Source organism: Aotus nancymaae, unplaced genomic scaffold, assembly GCF_030222135.1.
Source record: "Aotus nancymaae isolate 86718 unplaced genomic scaffold, 86718_ANA_hifiasm-v0.15.2.pri h1tg000089l, whole genome shotgun sequence".
Lineage (NCBI taxonomy): Eukaryota > Metazoa > Chordata > Mammalia > Primates > Aotidae > Aotus > Aotus nancymaae.
In genome coordinates this window covers 21976619-21996073 of record NW_026988504.1, presented here as the reverse complement: position 1 = coordinate 21996073, position 19455 = coordinate 21976619, and the positions used below count along the sequence as shown (strand labels likewise).

The following is a 19455-nucleotide window of genomic DNA, read 5'->3' as shown; positions in this document are numbered from 1 at the left end:
TGTGTGCTCCAGACATGATCACTAATAAGAAGTGAGTTGGACTTGTCGAAGGCTAAGTCTCGGCCCCAGTCCCGCCCCCTCATGAACAGATCGGAGTCCACTCCGGGGAAGGGCGCAGCATTTGTTTTTATTTTTCCTCAGTGACTAAAGGCAGCAGCAGTGCCCTGAAGATTAGCAGCAGCAGCAGGTGGCAGGAAGGAGTAGAGGGAAAGGACATCAAGTCTTGGGGAGAGAGAAAGACCCTTCTTCGGCCTTAGAGGGGAGAGGAGAACCCTGAAGTGGGCCCTCTCAGTTCCATTTCTGGGCACAGATCCCACCAGTCTGCCCACCAGTCTGCCCCGTTAAAGCAGAGTGGGTGCACTGGGGTGGGGACGTGTCAGTCCTGAGCACCTGGCCTCCAGGCTGCAGGAATATGAGCCAGTATCTTCACTTTGCTTGTGCCTCAGTTTTACAAATTGTAAAATAGGGCGCTATCTGAAATACTGGATACATTTTGCATGGGAGTAAGAAGGGACCACAAGAGGCCATTGGCTTAGGGAAAAGCAGCCGGTCACTCTGGGGTGGAGACGGTCAGGCGTGTGGCAGTGGCTTACTGGGGTAAAGAAGCAGCAGTCCCAGGGGCTCAGAGGCTGGGGCGGCCTGGGATGACACAGCAAGGAAGAGGCCTTTAGAACTGGGACAAAGTCATGCCCTGCCCCCATGGATACATCCCCTTTCTCTCCTGTTTCAGCATCTTCAAGAGGATGAGTCACTTTCTTAATTCCCACAACTCAGAGGCCAAGTGCAACTGGTCACCCACAACCCCCACTTGGATGTCTAGCGCCCACCTAATTGCCTCCTCCACCATCTCTACCAGCGTCCCCTCCAGTCTGCACGGGGCAGTCCTCCTGGGCTTGACCTCTCTGTACCCACACCTGGGGGCCAGGCAGCCCCCCTCTATCCCTCCCAGCACCCCATCCCTCTCCACATACACTACAGATCCCCCAAGTGCTGAGAATCAAGCTCCCACCTGCACACAGTGTGCCCACAGATGGGGTCCCTGGATGGCAGCTCAGGGGGACTGAGACACTTGAGTCATGGTTCAGGAGGTTCCTCTGGGATCTGGGCAGGTGCCTGCCCCAGGTGGCAGGACGTCCCCACCCATCTTAGACTGATCAGGGTCAGTCTAGAAGAATAACCCTCTGAGCTGGGCATGGTGGCTTGAGGCTGTAATCCCAGCTACACAGGAGGCTGAGGTGGGAAGATTGCTTGAGCCCAGGAGTTCAAGGTCAGCCTGGGCAGCATAGGGAGACCCCGCCTCAAAAACAACAAAAAACAAAACAAGCCTCTGGCCAGGGCCACCTTGTCTGTGGGGACTTCCCTTTCCTGTCTGAGTCTCAGTTTTCCTCCAGCAGTCTGAGGAAACTCAAAGGCACAGTTCCCAGATACCCAGAGAGAACCTCCAACTCTGGCAACAGTTGCCATAACAACAGGGATCAGGGATGTGGAGGGCTATGTATTTGGTCCCCCTGCCCTCCTCCCCTTCTCTCCTTCCTCCTCATTCTAACCCAAGCTGCTGGCTATGCCCTTCCAGACTGCCCCTTGAGGGTGAGTGCCTTGTTAGTTGGAGTTGCTGGGTGCTGGGTGGGTGCTGTCTGGCAGGTCTAATGCAGACGGAGCCTAGGGCAGCTAGCTGGCCTAGAGACAAGGAGGGAGGGGAGTGGCTGGGGCGGCGGGAGCTCAGGTCTGGGGAAAGGCGCCAGCAGCAGGAGGAGCAACTATCCTGCTCCTGCTTGAGCCCCTCATGTGATGGGGCAGAGGCCACCAGCTGGGTCCCACCTCACATCACATCCTTGTGCTCCTGCTTGGACTCCTTAATGACCTGCAGGGGCAGGGAACATGCACAGTGTGACAATTAGAAGTGTACACAGACCCCAGGTCCACCAATGCAAGGCTGTGTAACCTTGGGCAAGTCCCCACGCTTCCCAGGTCTTTCTTTTCTTGACAGTAACCACAACTGCCTCGCACAGTGGTCAGAGAGGGTGGAGAGATAACGCTGGGAAAGCATTTAGCGTCGTGCCTGGTGCGGGGCAAGCTGCTGGAGTAAGATGAGCTTCCGCTGTAGCTGGAGTGGTGTGGGGGATACACTAAATCCCCTCTTCCCATCCCCTGGTAGTTTCCTTTTACTAAGCTGGAAATTGAAAGCCCTCCCCATCCCCGACTGTCTCTGCTAGAGTTGGGAGTGAAAGCTACTAACTTTAACTCTCTTTCTGTCCCTGGCAAGCCAGGCCCCTGAGTGTGAGGGTGAGAAAAAGATAGTGTTTGAGTTAGGAACCCATTTAGTGGCTTTGGTACCAAGGCTTCTCTTAGAACAGCCTATGGAGGGGCTAGGGAAATGGAAATCCAGGTTCCTCGCTGTCCTCCAGAATTCACTGGGGAGCTCCTGGGAGTTACTGTGCCAGCCCCAGGCTCTCATCCACAGCCTGGCCTTGAGAATCCTGGGGGCCAGGCAGCGCCTGATGGCCCAGATCCCTCCTTACCTCTCCATCCCGCATCTCCACAGTCTTCACCACGATGTTCCTCTTGAGGTGGCCTTCTGACACAGACTTGGTGTCCAGGCTGGTTTCTGCAGGTGTGAGGAGAAGAGGCCTCCCATGGACTCTCGGGGTGTGAGTCATCCTCTCCCACCCCTGGCTTCCCCATCGCACCCCCAGATCATAATATGAGAACCTATGCAACCAGGCAGAGAGAGCCTAGGCTCTTCCAGACGGGCTGGAGAGCCCCCAAATCCCAATGGTGCTGCTGCCCAAGTCCTGGCTACTCTGTCTTCTGGTCTGGCTTCATTTCAGCCCCTTTGCAAGCCCTGGCCTGGCACCTGGCTTTCTGACAACCCAGCAGGGCATCGAGGAAGGACATGCAGGCTTTGAAATCAGGAGACCAGGTGGGGCACGGTGGCTCGCTCACACCTGTAATCCCAGCACTTTCGGAGGCCGAGGCAGGTGGATCACCTGAGGTCAGGAGTTCAAGACCAGCCTGACCAATATGGTGAAACGCTGTCTCTACTAAAAATACAAAAATGGCCGGGCACAGTGGCTCACGCCTATAATCCCAGCACTTTGGGAGGCCGAGGCAGGTGGATCACGAGGTCAAGAGATAGAGACCATACTGGTCGACATGGTGAAACCCCGTCTCTACTAAAAAAAAAATACAAAAAAAAAATTAGCTGGGCGTGGTGGCGCGTGCCTGTAGTCCCAGCTACTTGGGAAGCTGAGGCAGGAGAATTGCTTGAACCCAGGATGCGGAGGTTGTGGTGAGCCGAGATCGTGCCATTGCACTCCAGCCTGGGTAACAAGAGTGAAAACCCGTCTCAAAAAAAAAAAAAGAAATACAAAAATTAGCCGGACATGGTGACAGGCACCTGTAGTCCCAGCTACTCAGGAGGCTGAGACAGGAGAATCACTTGAACCTGGGAGGTGGAGGTTGCAGTGAGCTGAGATTGCACCACTGCACTCCAACCTAGGTGACAGAAGGATGCTCTGCCTCAAAAAAAAAAAAAAAAAAAGACAGCTGGGTGCAGTGGCTCACGCCTATAATCCCAGCACTTTGGGAGACCAAGGCAGGTAGATTACCTGAGGTTAGGAGTGTTTTGAGACCAGCCTGGCCAACTTGGTGAAATCCCATCTCTACTAAAAATACAAAAAATTAGCCAGGCATGGTGGCAGTGCCTGTAATCCCAGTTACTTGGGAGGCTGAGGCAGGAGAATTGCCTGAAACCGGCAGGCGGAGGTTGCAGTGAGCCGAGATCATGCCAGCCTGGGCAACAAGAGCGAGACTCCGTCGAAAGAAAGAAAGAAGGAAAAGAGAGAAAGAAAGAGAGAAAGGAGGAAAGAAATCAAGAGACCAGAGCTAAAGAAGTCCCAACTTAGCCATGCAACTCTGGGCAAGTTAATTGATCTCTCCCAGCCTCAGTTTCCTCATCTGTAAAATGAGGACGATGGGGGGCACATGTTAGCGCTTAATCCATGTAGGTCCCTTTCCCATCCCCTTTCTCCTTTCCTACTTCTCTCTGCCACTTATCTGTACCCTAGTGACCTGCGACTATCTAGGATTTGGCGGTATTACCTCTACTAGTCAGCCTGGTTAAGCTTTCTGATGCTGAATTAAGCCCTAGGACATGCATATCTAGTGGTCCTAAATATTCTAGCCCAGAAGAGGAATTTTGTTCCTTAGCCAGGAATCATTTAAGGGCCATATGCAAGTAAAAAGTAATTTAGCTTCACCCCCTAGAGAAAAATATAACATGTCATATTCACTAATATTTAACATTAAGAGCAGGGAACATAAAACTTTATTCACTGCAAGAGCAGCGGTCCTGAGGGCAGAATCCTCTGGACTGAGCCAGCACTGAGCTGAGCAATGGAGCCTCAGGGGTGAAAGAATAAAGCAGAGAGCCTGGCCTCTAGGCTCAGCGAGACCCAAGGGGCCCTCCCAGTGACGGGAAGAGGTGAGACAGAAGCTGCTCCTTGCTCAGAGGCCCCGGAGTAGCTCAGCTACGCACCCAAGGACCCACTACCTTTACCACTAACCAGCTCTGCCGCTTTAATCTACAATTATCCTGGGCTGGGCACTGCGGTTCCTGGGAAAATGACGCAGTCCCCGCCCTTTAGGGGAAGCCTGGGAGGAGGGAGCCCAGGAAGACTGGGAGAATGGGATGGGTGAGGCTCACTCCCTGTCAAGCTGGGCAAAGCGCTGTGTCTGAGAGGCAGGCAGCTAACCGCGAGCTGGCGGTGCTCCATTTACAATCTGGTGAGCCTGTATTGGTATAACTCGTATTGTGAGGCTTTTGAGATGTCTTGTGACCTTGTGATTTTCCCCGTCTTTGGTGCTTTTGCCCCCTGTAGTGACAAGCAGTTAAAAAAACAAAAACAAAAAACACTCAGAAGGGCAGTGCTTGCTCAGGGATCTGCACACAGGGCAGACGTTGAGATCTCACCCAGTTCGGCTGTGGAACGGGGTGCAGGGAGGGGAAGAGGGACCCAGGGCCCAGCAGGACAGGGGCGGCTGCCAGCCCCGCCTGGAAGTGCCCTGGGATGGTAGGCTCTGGCAAGAGCGCTGCAGTGGGTCATGAAGGGCCCCAGGGAGAACCTGGATCCCTTTGCCCTGGTCCTCCATCCCAGGCTGAAGTAACCTACAGGCCCTGGAGGAGGGGGCAGGACTCCAGTGCCCTTACCATGAGACCCTGCTCTACTGACCTCGGATCTGCAGGTTGGAGAAGGTCTGCACAGGAATGGTGATGCTGAAAGAAAGCAGAGGGAAAGGGATGCCCAGGCTGGCCGGGACAACCCTAGGCTGGGTCCTGGTCCAGGGCCATCATGACAACTTCAACGCCCTTTTCCTTGCCAGGGAAGTCTGACTCTATCTCCTAGCTTTTCCCAGCAGCCAACATGCTGTCTGGAGCTCCAAAAGTCTGCAAGGGGCTTGAGTGTTATCTGTGAGGGTTTCATGTTCATCTGAAGGAATATGGAAGAGGGAGGGAGAGTGGTGAAGAAAGTTCCAAGGAGGCAGAAGAGACGGGTGAGATGAGGAGTCCAGTCTTTGCTGGGAGGGTGGGGAGTGAGCCCTTTAGTTTGGAGGGTGACCTTGGCCTCGAGGCCTAATTAATACTGGTTGAATCCATCCATCCATTCATTCATCAGACATCTAGTGACTGGCTACTGTGTGTGAGGCAGGCGCTGAGCTGGGCATTGAGGTGGGAAGGGAGCTGGACACAAGGCTGAAAAAGCCTCAGGCCCTGAAGGGGGCGAGGTGGGCTCTACGGAGAGGCGGCAAGGAGACTTCCCCAGGGCTGTGATGGGGCTCACCGGTTCTCCTCGCCCTCCAGCAGCTTCCTGTAGGTGGCGATCTCGATGTCCAGGGCCAGCTTGACGTTGAGCAGGTCCTGGTACTCCTGCAAGTGGCGGGCCATCTCGTCCTTGAGGCTCTGCCCCTCTTCCTCCAGCCGCGCCAGCGCCTCCTGGTAACTGGCCGCCTCCCGCGTGTGGCGCTCCTCCTGCTCGCGCATCTGCCTCTCCAGGGACTCGTTCTGTGGGATGGAGCCGGCGGGTCCCGCGGGACCCCGACTTGACTCGGTGAGGCTTCGAGGCCCCGCCCCCGGCCCCAGGCTCCGCCTCTAGCCCGGGGGTGACGTTCGAGCCTCGTCCTCGCCCCAGGTCCGCGTCCCTGGCCCTTCTACCCTAGCATCTCCTGGGGTGGCCGTCCCCTCTCCCCCACCCCCGTCCTGTCCTGGCCGCGCTCACTGTGCCGCGCAGAGACTCCAGGTCGCAGGTCAAGGACTGCAACTGGCGCCGGTAGTCGTTAGCCTCGTGCTTGGCCTGGCGGAGCAGCTCCGCGTTGCGGGCAGCAGCGTCTGTCAGGTCTGCAAACTAGATGGGGATAGGAGCCACAGGCTGAGGGCGGCAGGCGGACACATACAGCGGAGCTGTGTGGGCCCATGGGCAGGCACGGGCTCTGGGAAATCAGGGAGGTGACCAGGACCCCAGTCAACCCCAGGACGTTGGCCCTGGCTGGGACTGTTCCCAGCAACTGTGACCCATGGACGCGGGCAGGGTAGTGGCTGCCGGACCTCAGCACCTAGCACAACACCTGGTCAGCAAACGCATGAACAGTGCCACAGAATCCAGAACCTTCCACACTGACAGCTGCATCTGCGGGACTGAATGTCTGTCATCTGCTACAGTGGACAGTGGGTTCCAGCAAGCGGAGCCCTGGGTTTTTGGTTTTTTTTCTTTAAATGGAGTGTCTCTCTTGTCGCCCAGGCTGGAGTGCAGTGGGGCTATCTCAGCTCACTGTAACCTCTGCCTCCCAGGTTCAAGCAATTCTCCTACCTCAGTCTCCCAAGTAGCTGGGATTACACATGCCTGTCACCATGCCAGACCAAATTTGTATTTTTAGTAGAGATGGGGTTTCGCCATGTTGGCCAGGCTGGTCGTGAACTCCTGACCTCAGGTGATCTGCCTGCCACGGGCTCCCAAAGTGTTAGGATTACAGGCGTGAGCCACCGCGCCCGGCCTCACCCTGGGCTCTAATAGCCCTTTCTCCCTGACCTGCAGGGAGATCCTCCCAGCTCCATCGGACCTTCACCCTGCTCAGATGCCTGTGGCCTCTGCTTCTCACTCTCCTCAGCTAGGTGCCCTGGTTGTGCCAGCATCTTGGGGCCTTGCCTTCTGTGCTTTTCTGCCTCCAGGCTCTGTCCACCACCAGGAATGGTCCTCTTTTCTTCTCTTCCTGGCCACAGCCTGCCTGTCCTGCCTAGCCCAAATGCCACATTGCATAGAAGCTCCGAGCTGTGGTGTTCTCTACAGCCTCTGTGTTAGGGTGCAAGTCAACATCACAACTTCCAGTTCAGACACCTCTCTGTGTCCTGGGAGGTGCCTGGCATGCAGTAGAGGTTCAATCACCCAAAACAGACTGGCAGAGGCATGGAATGCAGGCTCCCAAGTGAGGTGGGCTAGAGTTGGAAATCCAACTGTACTACTTAGGAGCTGTGTGGCTTTGAGCAAATTAGTTAACCTCTCTGGACTTCAGTTTTCTCATCTGTCAAAGAACTGCACATACTTCATAGTGAGGTAATCCATGAAAAGCACAGGACTTGGCATGGAACAATATCAGCTACTAATAATATAACAGCAATAGTGGCGGTAATAGTAATGGGTACTTTTGGAAGCCATAGTGCCTGTGTGACCCTGGGCAAGCCATCTCACTTTTCTGGTGAAGGTCAGTCACCCAGAGAGAATATTCTTCCAGCTTCCTCCACCCTGCTTCTCCCACTCTCTCATATGGATCAAGGAGAGCTGCCTGGAGGAGGCAGGCTGGCCCACACAGCCTACCTTGGAGCGGTACCACTCCTCGGCTTCATGCATGTTGCTGGACGCCATTGCCTCGTACTGCGTGCGGATCTCTTTCAGGGCTGCGGTAAGGTCTGGCTTGGCCACGTCCAACTCCACGTGGACCTGCTGTCGGGCCAGCTGCTCCTGGAGTTCCCGAACCTCCTGGCCGGGGTGAGAGAAGGGGAACCAGGGCTCAGGGTACAGGCCACAGCTGGGGCTCCCCACAGCATCGTGTCCTCTTCTGCCTGCCCCTCAGCCAGGGGTTAGAACGCTCTCTTGTCCTTTCTGTTTCCCTTAGTGCCTTTCTCTCTCTCATGTTCTGTCTCTACCTGCCAGTCTCTGTTTCTCTCCTCTCTCTGAGTGTCTCTCTCACTCTCAGCCTCTGTCTCTGCCTCTCCCTCTCTCAGTTGCAATCTCTGTGTTGAGCTTTCCTCCCTCTGCCCTGGCCTCACCTCCTCATGGATCTTCCTCAAGAACCGGATCTCCTCCTCCAGCGACTCAATCTTTCTCTCCAGATCCAGACGGGCCAGGGTGGCTTCATCTGCTTCCTGGAGTGGCGGGAGGGGTGAGGAGCAGAGGGCCACTTGGGCCCCAGACTCTTCCTCCCCATGCCTCAGCCTTGCCTTACCCCTCCTTCTGGGGCAGTGGGGAGCAGCACATTGCTCTGGAGGGCTGAGCTTGGGCGCTGTGTTTGGGTGAGTTGCCATCAACCCCTTTCCTCCCTCCCCTGCCCCTCCCTCCACCTCCCTGACCTGTCTATAGGCAGCCAGGTTGTTCTCCGCTTCCAGCCTCAGGTTGGTTTCATCCTGGAGCCTGGAGTGGGGGAACACATTCCTGGGTCCAGGCTCTTCTGAGGACACTCTGGAGGCAGCTGTCATAGAGACCACCCGCACCCAGGACCAGCAGAGCAGCAGGAGGAGTAAGGGTTGGGGGGCCTTAGACAGAGGCCTCGTCTGGAGGATGAGCAGATGCGCTCTTTTGCCTTAACTCATTACTAAGGTGCCTTATCAGGGTTGGTGCACCTGTTACTGCTCACAGAGGCGCATCCACTGACATATACTCACTGCTACACACACACACACACACACACACACACACACACACACCGCCCCTCCTGCCCTTGAAGGCACACAGGCATGCCCTGCCAGCTCAGTGAAGCACCATGCCCCTGGGGATTCCTTTGATCCCAGGTAACCACCTTTTGAAATGAATTTTATTATGAGCTTTGCTTCATAGCTGTGCAAGTCAGAGTGACTTGAACGGGGGGTCACAAGCTGGTGGCAGGCTGTCACCTGTGCTCTATGCCCAGGCCTGCCTGCCCTTTCCCCCACTTCCTTTACCCCAGAATCTAATATCCCTCATGGACGCCAACCTTCTCCACTTCCAACTCCTTTATACAGACCCAGGCTCAGAATAGGCGAGCTCGCTGCCCACGGTCACAAGGCCCAGCCATGAGTGAAAACGCAAGGACCCAGCTGCTGGGGGCCCGGCTGCTCCTGCACTGCTTTCCCCAGTGAGGAGGTGCTGAGGGGACCCTGGCTCCCTGGCAGAAGGTGTTTGGGAATCAGATCCCCAGGGCCCTGGGCCTCTTTCTGGTCCCTCCCATCATGCTGTGGGGGCAAGGATAATGCCCCATCAAGAGGTAGGGAGACCCAGGGAGCAGGGAGGCTCAGCCCCTGCCTGAGACTTCTCGGGGACTCCCTCTTGGGGGTTCAGCCCCCTCTGCTCACAAGGCCCTCTTTCCCCATCCCCTTCTCACTTCTGCCTCACAGTGCCCAGGTCCTGTGCCAGATTGTCCCTCTCGACCTCCAGCCGGGCGCTGTTGGCGGTGAGTTGATCGAGCCGCAGCCGCAGCTCTCGCAGCTCAGCCTGGTAGACGTCGGCCAGCTTGGTGGGCTCCTTGGCCCGCAGCTGGTTCAGCTCAGCAGCCAGCGCCTTGTTTTGCTGTTCCAGGAAGCGAACCTTCTCGATGTAGCTGGCAAAGCGGTCATTGAGCTCCATCATCTCTGCCCGCTCACTGGCCCGGGTCTCCTTGAAGCCAGCATTGAGTGCCCCGGCCAGGGAGAAGTCCACTCGAGTCGGGAGTGGAGGGGGCATTCGAGCCAGGGAGAGGCGGGTGCCAGGGCCCAGACGACGGGAAGCCAGGCCCCCCACCATCATCTCCCCCTGGGAGACGTAGGAGCGGCGAGCAGAGGAGGTGATGCGTCTTCTCTCCATCCTGCCCTGGCTCTGCTCGCTCCAGGGACGTGAGGGCTTTATGAAGGAGTGGGCTGGGCTGGCAATGCCCGCTGTGCCTAGCAACGCCCCCGGCATAGCCTGAGGGGGTGGGGTTGGGCCGCAGCCCAGCTATGGGGAGAGCTCCTCTCACCCCATTGAGGTCACTGTGCCCAGAGGCAGGGCTTCCTGGGCATGCCAACTCCTACATGAGGCAGGTGGTGCCTGGAGCCAGACCATGGGTCCGGGGCCCTGACCACTGAGGCAAGAGGACCCTCTCTCTAGGAAGGTGGGTCAAGAAGGGTTGGCTGGACCACAATGAATACTTACAATTATTATGCATCAATTAAAAAGGAAGGGAAGGGCAGGGTGGGGTGGGTCATACTTGTAATCCCAGCACTTTGGGAAGCTGAGGTGGGAGGATTACTTGAGCCCAGTAGGTTGAGGCTGCAGTGAGCTGTGTTTGCACCACTCCAGCCTGGGCAACAGAGAGAGACCCTGTCTCAAAAAAAAAAAAAAAAAAAAGGAAGGGCTGTACCAGATGACCTCTGACCTGCCTTCCAGCTTTTTGATTTCATAACCCAGGCTGTCTGTCACTCAGTTGTAAGTGCCTGCAAGGTACTGGGAATTTGGTGAAGAACAAACCTGTTCCATATCCTCAAGGGGCGCCTATATCATAGTTTCCGACTAGGCCGCATTCCCAGCAGACCCCTGGACTCCTCCCCTCGAACACAGATGTCCCACATTCCTGCTCTCTGCCCATTCATTCCCTGGAGTTCTGGGGCTGGGGGCTGGGATTGGACACCAGCCCTTTGTCTGAGGTCAGTCAGTCATGGTCTCTGTATGACAGTGGAGGTCCTGATAGGGCAAGAAGGGGCCGGTGCTCTCTGGCCCAGTCCCTGGGCTGCACTTCAGCCCCTGGGTCTGTCCCTCCGGGTCACCCCTTCCTTGCCTGGCCTCCCTGCATCCCCCTCCCAGAGCCTGAGCCTTGACAGCTCCACAAAGCAGTAACATATGAGCTGGCTGTGCCGTCTCGAATCTTTGCTTCTTTGCTTCTGTTTCCCCAGCCACTCCTCCATCTCCCATTGGAGATTTATCTCCTCGAGTTCCCACACATCAGGCTGTGGAGATGGGAAGGACCTCTGGGGATGGATGGGTTTGGGAACGCAGGAGCCACTGGGTCCAACTGGGATCCTGAGACCTGGGCCCTGTTGTCCCTGGAGACTTCAGGTCCATCTTTGCTTTCCACTCTGGTCCCACAGGGTCAGAACCCTGCCCAGGCTCCTCACCCGTTTGTGTCCTTGGACTTCTGGGAAGCAGACAGCCCTCCTCTCCCCCCCTGCCACCCACTGTCCATGCCTGGACCTCCTCTGGTCCCCTTTCCCGGGCACTTGCTGAATAGAGCCTTGTTCTCTACCGCCGGTGGCGCCACACAGCAAGGGCAGCCCCTAGGGGGCTGTGCTGCCTTTATCCCAAGATGCCAGGCTGTCAGGCCGGGGTGCAATGTAAGCCCCCTGCTCAATGGGCTTCTCGGAAAGCATCTGAGGGGGGCTGGGGTGCGGCGGGAAGCAGGCAGTGTGCCCACCCCTGACCATTGTGTCTGTGCCAAGGTGAGTCATTCAGTGGGCACGAAGAGGAGGCCCTGGGGGGCGGCCAACCCAGCGCTGCCAGGTCTCCTGCCTGCAGACAAGGCCTGGCTGTCCGCCTCTTCCCCAGCTCACAGAGCCAGCTCAGGCCCCCGCGCCTCTGTCAGAGCAACGTCCCCTACTCCGCATCAGGATATGTTCTTTTTTGTTGTTGTTGTTCTTTTGAGACAGGATCTCACTGTCGCCCAGGCTGGAGTGCAGTGGCGAAACCACGACTCACTGTAGCCTCAACCTCCAGGGCTCAATGGATCCTCCCGCCTCAGCATCCCAAGTAGCTGGGACTGCAGGCATGCATCACCGCACCTGGCTAATTTTTAAACTTTTTTGTAGAGATAGGGTCTTGCCATGTTGCTCAGGCTGGTCTAGAATTTCTGGGCTCAAGTGATCTTCCCACATCAGTCTCACAAATTACTGGGATTACAGGTGTGTACCACTGCGTCCAGCCCACGGTATGCTCTTTGTTTGCCCATGTGATGGACAGACGGCTTGCTGAGATCTCCCTCTGTGAGTCCCAGTACAGAGAGGGAGGTGACAGCCCCTTAGGCTCTAGTCACATCTGACCCTGGGCCTAAGCACTGACACAGGGAGGGGAATCTTGAAGATCGGGCGGGCGCCCAATGACCTTTGATCCTGCTATGAACTGGGGACCTGGGGAAGGACAAGAGGCTTTAAAGGAAGAGCAAGGCTGGGCACGGTGGCTCACGACTGTAATCCAAGCACTTTGGGCGGCCGAGGTGGGCGGATTGCTGGAGTCCAGGAGTTTGAGACCAGCCTAGGTAATGTGGTGAAAACTCATCTGTACAAAAAAAAATAAAGAAGTCAGCCAGGTGCGGTGGTGCACTCCTGTTGTCCCAGCTGTTCGGGAGGCTGAGGTGGGAGGATCACCTGAGCCCAGGAAGTGGAGACTGCAGTGAGCCAAGATCACATCACTGCACCCCCGGCCTGGGCGACAGAGTGAGGCTCTGTCTCAATAAACAAACAAACAAATAAACAAACAAAATAGAAAAAGAAGAGCAAGACTGGGGATGAGCTCCTACCTCAACTCTCATCTCTGTGGCTGGGAGTGGCCCGCCTTCCCAGGCTGCCTAGTGAGTCACAGTGTGCAGCCTTCCCTTTTGGTTCAAGGGAAGTCTTGTTAAAATGAGTGCAAAGCTGTCCTGGAGAGAAAAGATGTGACGAGCAGGAGGTGCTCACGAATTGTCCCTGTGTATGTGAGACACGAGCTTGTTTCAGCATCAGCAGTTGGAGTCCCCTAGCCTTCGCTGTCAGCCACCTCCGTGGGCCCCTGTCACAGGCCCAGGTGCATCTTCCACACTCTCTCAACCCTCAGAACCGTCCTCACACTGAGCCCTTAACTATCTTGTTTTTGTTTTTTGAGACAGGGTCTTGGCCTGTTGCCCAGGCCAGAGTGCAGTGGTGGCATCACAGCTCACTGCAGCCTTGACTTCTCTGGCCCAAGCGATCACCCACCTCAGCCTTCCGAGTAGCTGGGACCACAGGCATGTACCGCTGTGGCCAGCTCATTTTTGTATTTTAGTCAAGACGAAGTTTCACCATGTTGCCCGGGTTGGTCTCGAACTCCTGGGCTCAAGCAGCCCTCCCACCTCTTCCTCTTGAAGTGCTATGATTACAGGCATGACCTGTACAACTGGTACACATCAATCACGCCTGACCAACCCTTAACTATCTAAAGGTGCCTGCACAGAGAACCAAGGAGAAGACAGATTTGGTCACGGTGGTTTTCTAAACTTTCATTGTCTCTTTTTATTAAATATTCATTGTAGAAAAGTCAGAAACTGTAGATAAGCAACACACAAAAAATGTGATTAGCCCTCATTTTGCCACCTGGAGATAAACACTATCAGATTTTTTCCACACAGATAAACTCATTTTTTTGAAAATGGGCTCATGCTATACAAATTAATTTGTAATTTGCTTTTCTCACCCAACAATATGTTGTGAACATCTTTCTATATCAATAAAGACTTGTCTGCATCATCATTTAACAGCTGCATGATTTTCCACTATATGCATTTATGTACTAAGTCTTAGTGCTGGACAGTATGACAGTATGTTCTCTCTCTCTCTTTCTCTCTCTCTTTTTTCTTTTTTAATGGAGTCTTGCTCCGTTGCCAGGCTGGAGTGCAGTGGTGCCATCTCTGCTCACTGCAACCTCCACCTCCTGGATTCAAGAGATTCTCCTGTCTCAGCTTCCCGAGTAGCTGGGACTACAGGTGTGTGCCACCACGCCCGGCTAATTTTTGTATTTTTATTAGAGATGGGGTTTCACCATGTTGGCCGGAATAGTCTCCATCTCTTGACCTAGTGATCCACCCACCTCAGCCTCCCAAAGTGCTGGGATTACAGGCATGAGCCACCGTGCCCAGCCCTCTCTCTCTTTTTTTTAGAGACATGGTCTCACTCTGCCACCCAGGGCCAGAGTGTACTGGCACCATCATAGCTCACTGCAGCCTCAGACTCGAGCTCAAGCAGTCCTCTTGCCTCAGACACCCAAGTAGCTGGGACTACAGGCACATGCACTGCACCCAAATTTTTTTTTTTAAAGAGACCAAGTCTTGTTATGTTGCCCAGGCTGATCTTGAACTCCTGGCCTCAAGTGATCCTCCAGCCTCAGCCTTCCAAAGTGCTAGGATTACAGGTGTGAGCCGCTGTGCCTGTCCTTTCTCTGTTCTAAACCACACTCTGATTTGCATCTGCCCCAGGCAAACACAGAAAACAGAAAAGGGTAAGCCCTCAGCCCTTCCAGCCTCCACCCAAACCCCATCCTCCTGGACTGGCTCAGGCTCCATTCTCTGGGGTGCCTCCTCTCCTGCTTCCCCAAATGGAAGGCCCCAACATCTAAAACCTCAAGCCAAACCCTAGATTGACTTCTAGATTGCATAGCAGAATAGTACCAGCTGTGGAGAGAGATGCCTGGGTGCCCTTTCAAGGAGCCTACAGCCAAGCTGTGCCTGCTTCAAGCTGAGGTGGGGAAAAGACGACCTCCTCATGCCCCTCCCTCACATCAGAATCTGCTAGATGAGCTTCTGCCTACAGGGTAAAGCCCAGATGCCTCCTGGGACAGACCAACCCCACATGTGGCCTCAACCCACACACAAGGTGCCTGGTGTTTGCCAAATAGGCCAGCCTCTAATTCAAGAGGCAGTTTTGCCTCGTGACTGCTGCCCACTGGCTCTAATTGGGCCCCTGGCCCTGGTCCAGTGCCTGCCACAGCATGGTGGTCAGCAAGCTGGGCGAATAGAACAGTCTCTCTGGCTGAGCCTTGCTGACCAGCAAGTTTGTTCATCCGTGGCCGGTCCCAGAGGAAGGGAACTGAGCCTGGTGGCCACTAGATGGCGGTGCTCAGCTGGCCACAGCCACAACAGTTTAAAGGGATTCCAAGCCGGTCCTGTAGGGGTTTTCTAAAACCCAAATTTGTTTCACCCAGAGGCATCACCCCCTTTATTCTCTAGACTTGACTGTGACTGGGAGAGCACTGTTCTTAAAGAGAGAGAGCAAAGCCTTGGCCATTCAGTAGCTGTGCAGTCTTCAATGGCTTTGAGAACCTTCCCTGAGTCTCCATTTCCACGTCTGTAAAATAGGGATTCAACCATGCCTGCTCCCCAGGTAGTTGTAAGAATGAAATCGGTGAAAGCTGGACACAGCAGGTGCTTGATAAATTGCAGCTTCTGTTACGTAACACCTACCAGGGGCTTCACCTATTGACATGTTAGTGGATCTGGATGTGGTTGGTGGAGGGGCGGGAGCTGGGTCCTCTGAAGGGGCCCCTATGTCCTATTAACTTCATTGGGAGTATGTGGACACCCCTCCCCCAAGGGCAGTTACTTGGCAGTGTGGATGGGACAGAGGGCAGCAGCTGGTGAAGCATAGGTGAGAGCCAGCACTGTCTGCCTCCAGACCACAAGCTGTTGGTGGCTTCATCTCCCAGGGGACACAGGCAAGTTATCTCCTCCAGGCCTGGAGACTCAGAGTAGAGACTGCTTTCCACCTGCTTTCTTGCCTCCCTGGCTCCCCCAGTGGGTGCTGTTTTCTCCATCCTCACCCCTCCCTATCCCTAGACTTGAGCCCCACAAACCCGTCCAGTTTGAAAAGCTCTTGGCCAGGTGCGGTGGCTCACACCTGTAATCCCAGGATTTTGGGAGGCTGAGGAGGGCGGATCACTTGAGTTTGAGAGTTTGAGACTAGCCTGGCTAACATGGTGAAAACCCGTTTCTACTAAAAATACAAAAAAGCAGCCAGGCATGGCAGTGCGTGCCTGTAATTCCAGCTACTCGGGAGGCTGAGGCAGGAGAATCACTTGAACCCGGGAGGCAGAGGTTGCAGTGAGCCGAGATAGTGCCATTGCACTCCAGCCTGGGCAACAAGAGCTAAATTCCATCTCAAAAAAAAAACAAAAACAAAAAAACCTGTGTGTCACCCCCTCTCAGGTGTGGGTCTCATCTGCATCTGAGCCTGAAGCTTTACAAGGAGAAGGGCCATGCCTTTCCCCCAACAGATGGGGACTGCTAGGACCTATGTCTTCCCAGCAAACTGGAGTCTCTCCAAGGAGAGTATTTCTTCCAACTCCAGGCTAAAGCATCCACAGGACAGGAGTCTCCTCTTCCCTTGGATGGTAGGCTCCCCAGTGCTAGAACCCAGTTCATTGTCAGAAGGGAGCTCCTTGAGGGCTGTCTCCTGTTCCTTGGAGAGGGGGCTGCCTCAGGGTAGGGCCCATTCCTTCCCCCCATCCTCAGCCTGTACCCAGCCAGGCTCTGCTGTCTAGAACTGATTCCTGTGGCTGCAGAATGGTTCCTGGCTGAACCCTGGGCCCCTTCCCTTTGCTTTTCGCTGGCTTTATCAGCATCAGTTCACTCACCTTCACAGACCCCAGGCTGCTGCGCTGGGGTTAATAAGCTCTGGCGTTCTCCCTTGCTTCTCCCCACCCCAACCAGGACCTGCTGCAGCCTGCCCCCTACCTTCCAGCCTCTAACCCTGGGAGCAGCTTTTTAATTGCTTTCCCTGATCTGCTCTGCTCCCTGCTCCCCTCTGTCACCCTGATTGGCTGCCTCTGGAGGGTGAAAGGCAGGGAGCAGATGTGGCCCTGGTGGGAGGAGAGGGCTGGCGGGTGGCCTGTTATTTCCAACCCAGCAGTCTTCCAAATGGACAGGATGAGCCGGAGAATGTGAGCTTGGGAAGTAGGGCTGCATGTGAGCTTGGGAAGCCCTCGGGATGAGCTGGAAAACACAGCTGCCATCTCTGGCCCCTGGGGTGATTCCCCTGCCCCACATTCTTTATCTCAAGCCCTCCTGAATCCTTCTTCACAAAAGAACCATGGAGGAAAGGAATATGACCATGAACCAAATTCTGGCTGGGAGCCGGGATCCCCCAGACATGACCAAGAGCCAAGGGGTCATTCCTGGGGGAATCTGGGGCTCTGGGAGGCAGGACTCCTGAGTTAGTAGCCACCAAGGAGGCTCCCCAGGTGGTGAGAAAATCTCCTTTGTGGGCCAAGCTGATGGCCTTGTGTAAGGGGAACCCAGAGAGAAAACCCAATCCCTTCTCCTTGGCAGATACCAACACCGACGGAGATTTTGGCTTAGACCCAGGTGATAGGGACAGGTGCCATCCTGATTCCCTGCGTGGAGGGACCATATCTTGTTCTGTTTCAGCCTTTGGCACTGAGCCTGGTTCTCTGAACTGAGCGGGATTTATACCCCAGGCTGGGGGCCCAGGCACGAGCTATGGGGACTGAATCAAGCAAGGAGGTGGGCGTAGAAGGCCTGGGGCACAAGGATTTCTCAACTCATAGAGGTGGAGTGAGAGGCTCTGCCAGGCCTTCAGGGTTGAAGAGGCAGGCTGAGGCAGGGAGTGGGGGCGTGAGACCAGGCTGGGCCCTCAGTGGATGGGGAGCCATCGATCGCCGCATCTCATGGATGACTCTCTTTATATAAGAACAATCCAATCTGAGTCTCATCGCCACCCACAGAGGTCAGCTGAGAGCTGGCTGTCAGCTCGCTGCCCCCTGGAGCCCCTGCCAGCTCCCCACGAAGCTCAAAGCTCAGACCGGCCAGGCTGCCTCCCGGCGTGGAGACGCCAAACCAAGAGCAAGCACTCTCAGCCCGACCTCCTGTGATTGAGGGCAGGAGCCTCATGTGCTTGACTCCATCGGCACAGAGTCTTTGTGCATTTAATGGGTCACCTGGGAGCACATTTTGCACCACAGAACCACAAATGTTTGCGGAGTGAATGACCGGCTGTAGAACATGCTTATGAAGAGTGACCTCTTCCACTTGAGCCACCCTTGGCCCAGGCAAAATTCCGCCTCGTGCAACGGGCCCTGTTGGGTGAAGGCTGCCCTCCTGGCCCTCGTTATCAGCTGCCTTGCCCTGTGCCTGCTACCTCTGCACTTGCAGGGGTGATGGTGATGATCAAATAAGATAATATATGTGAAGACCCCAGGAAATGGGGGATGTTATTCAATTTGAATCCAACCAACACTCAGAGAGGCCTCCTGAGGTCGAGGCACCATGCCAGGCCGCTGGGGGCTAGGATTATGTGAATCTGTGACTGCTTCTTCGGAAATCATGGTACACAATAGGGGAAAATCTCATTAAGAGTAATTGGAAAGGAGGGAACCTGAAGCACATGAAATGTCTGTCCTCTTTACTTCCAGAGGGAAGTGAACAGACATGGTTCACTTCCAGAGGGAAGCAGCTTGGTGTGATGCAGAGCAGCAGACCTCAGATCCAGAACACTTGTCTAACCCTGGACAAGTTTTGTGACCCTTTGGGAGCCTGTCATCATCTCCCTTATGAGGTGGTGCAGCTCAGTGAAGGGCCTGGCAGCCAGTGGGTGCTCGATGCTCCTGGCTGTGTTCTCTCCTCTGCTCCAAAAAGGGCTCAGGGGCCGGGCCCGGTGGCTCATGCCTGTACTCCCAGCACTTTGGGAGGCTGAGGCGGGTGGATCACTTGAGGTCAGGAGTTCGAGACCAGCCTGGCCAACATGGTGAAACCCTCGTCGCTACTAAAAATACAAAAATTAGCTGGGTGTGGTGGCCTGCACCTGTAATCCCAGCTACTCAGGAGGCTGAGGCAGAATTGCTTGAACCTGGGAAGCAGAGCTTGCAGTGAGCCAAGATCGTGCTATTGCACTACAGCCTGGGTATCGCAGTGAGACTTCATCTCAAAACCAAACCAAACAAAAACCAAAAGGGCTCAGAGCTGAGGGGCTGACCCGGTAGAGGAGGCTGCTCCCCGCGAACAGCCAGTACTCACTTGAAATTAGCAGCATTATTTACATGCTACTCACAATGCGCTAAATACCTTTAACATGTTTGTTTTCAGAATCAGGTTAAACACAGACTCCTGTAATTTTGTTTACACTATTAATTCATTCAGCCAACCATGTCTTCATGGGGAGAGTGGAGGGAAACTTATGTGGCACTGTCAGACAATCCAAGGGAGTGGAGATGGAAGCCACCGACCAGGTGGAGGGGTGGCGGCAGAGCCGCCTACACCGGACTCAGCCTCTGGGGGCTTAGCTTGGAGCCTCACCTAAGACCTGGGGAACACTAGCACCCCACCCCCAAGGCTGCAGAAGCTGGAACAGACCTCCAGGTGCAATTACTCCCAAACCTTGGAGAAGAGGAAGCCCTTCAGGGCAGATTGGGCTGTGGAGTGAAGAGCGGGGCTCAGGCCTAGGCCCAGCCCTCGGCTCCAGGAGAAAGCAGA

At 55.2% G+C, this 19455-nt stretch overlaps 1 protein-coding gene across 2 annotated transcripts; it reads right to left on the bottom strand.

The window, feature by feature from the left end:
* Positions 1–108: 108 nt before the first annotated feature.
* On the bottom strand, positions 109–10096 carry GFAP (glial fibrillary acidic protein). Of its 2 annotated transcripts, XM_012444041.3 has the most exons (10): positions 9625–10096; positions 8618–8678; positions 8318–8413; positions 7866–8027; positions 6276–6401; positions 5841–6061; positions 5232–5275; positions 4755–4874; positions 2520–2605; positions 109–1861 (listed from the first exon to the last, which is right to left on the bottom strand). In XM_012444041.3, the coding sequence occupies exons 1-10, from the start codon at positions 10080–10082 to the stop codon at positions 1820–1822; spliced, it is 1416 nt and encodes a 471-aa protein (XP_012299464.2). In that variant the 5' UTR covers positions 10083–10096; the 3' UTR covers positions 109–1819. The 2 variants fall into 2 exon arrangements, with proteins under 2 accessions (XP_012299464.2, XP_012299465.2); XM_012444042.3 differs by lacking the exon at positions 4755–4874.
* Between the last annotated feature and the right edge of the window lie 9359 nt (positions 10097–19455).

Excerpts from the sequence above, each read along its gene's own strand:
- GFAP (XM_012444041.3), bottom strand. The coding sequence starts at position 10,082 with ATGGAGAGAAGACGCATCACCTCCTCTGCTCGCCGCTCCTACGTCTCC. Across the intron at positions 4,875-5,231 it reads CTCCAACCTGCAGATCCGAG|GGGGCAAAAGCACCAAAGAC; the intron begins GTCAGTAGAGCA and ends TTGTCACTACAG. Across the intron at positions 1,862-2,519 it reads TGGAGATGCGGGATGGAGAG|GTCATTAAGGAGTCCAAGCA; the intron begins GTAAGGAGGGAT and ends CTGCCCCTGCAG.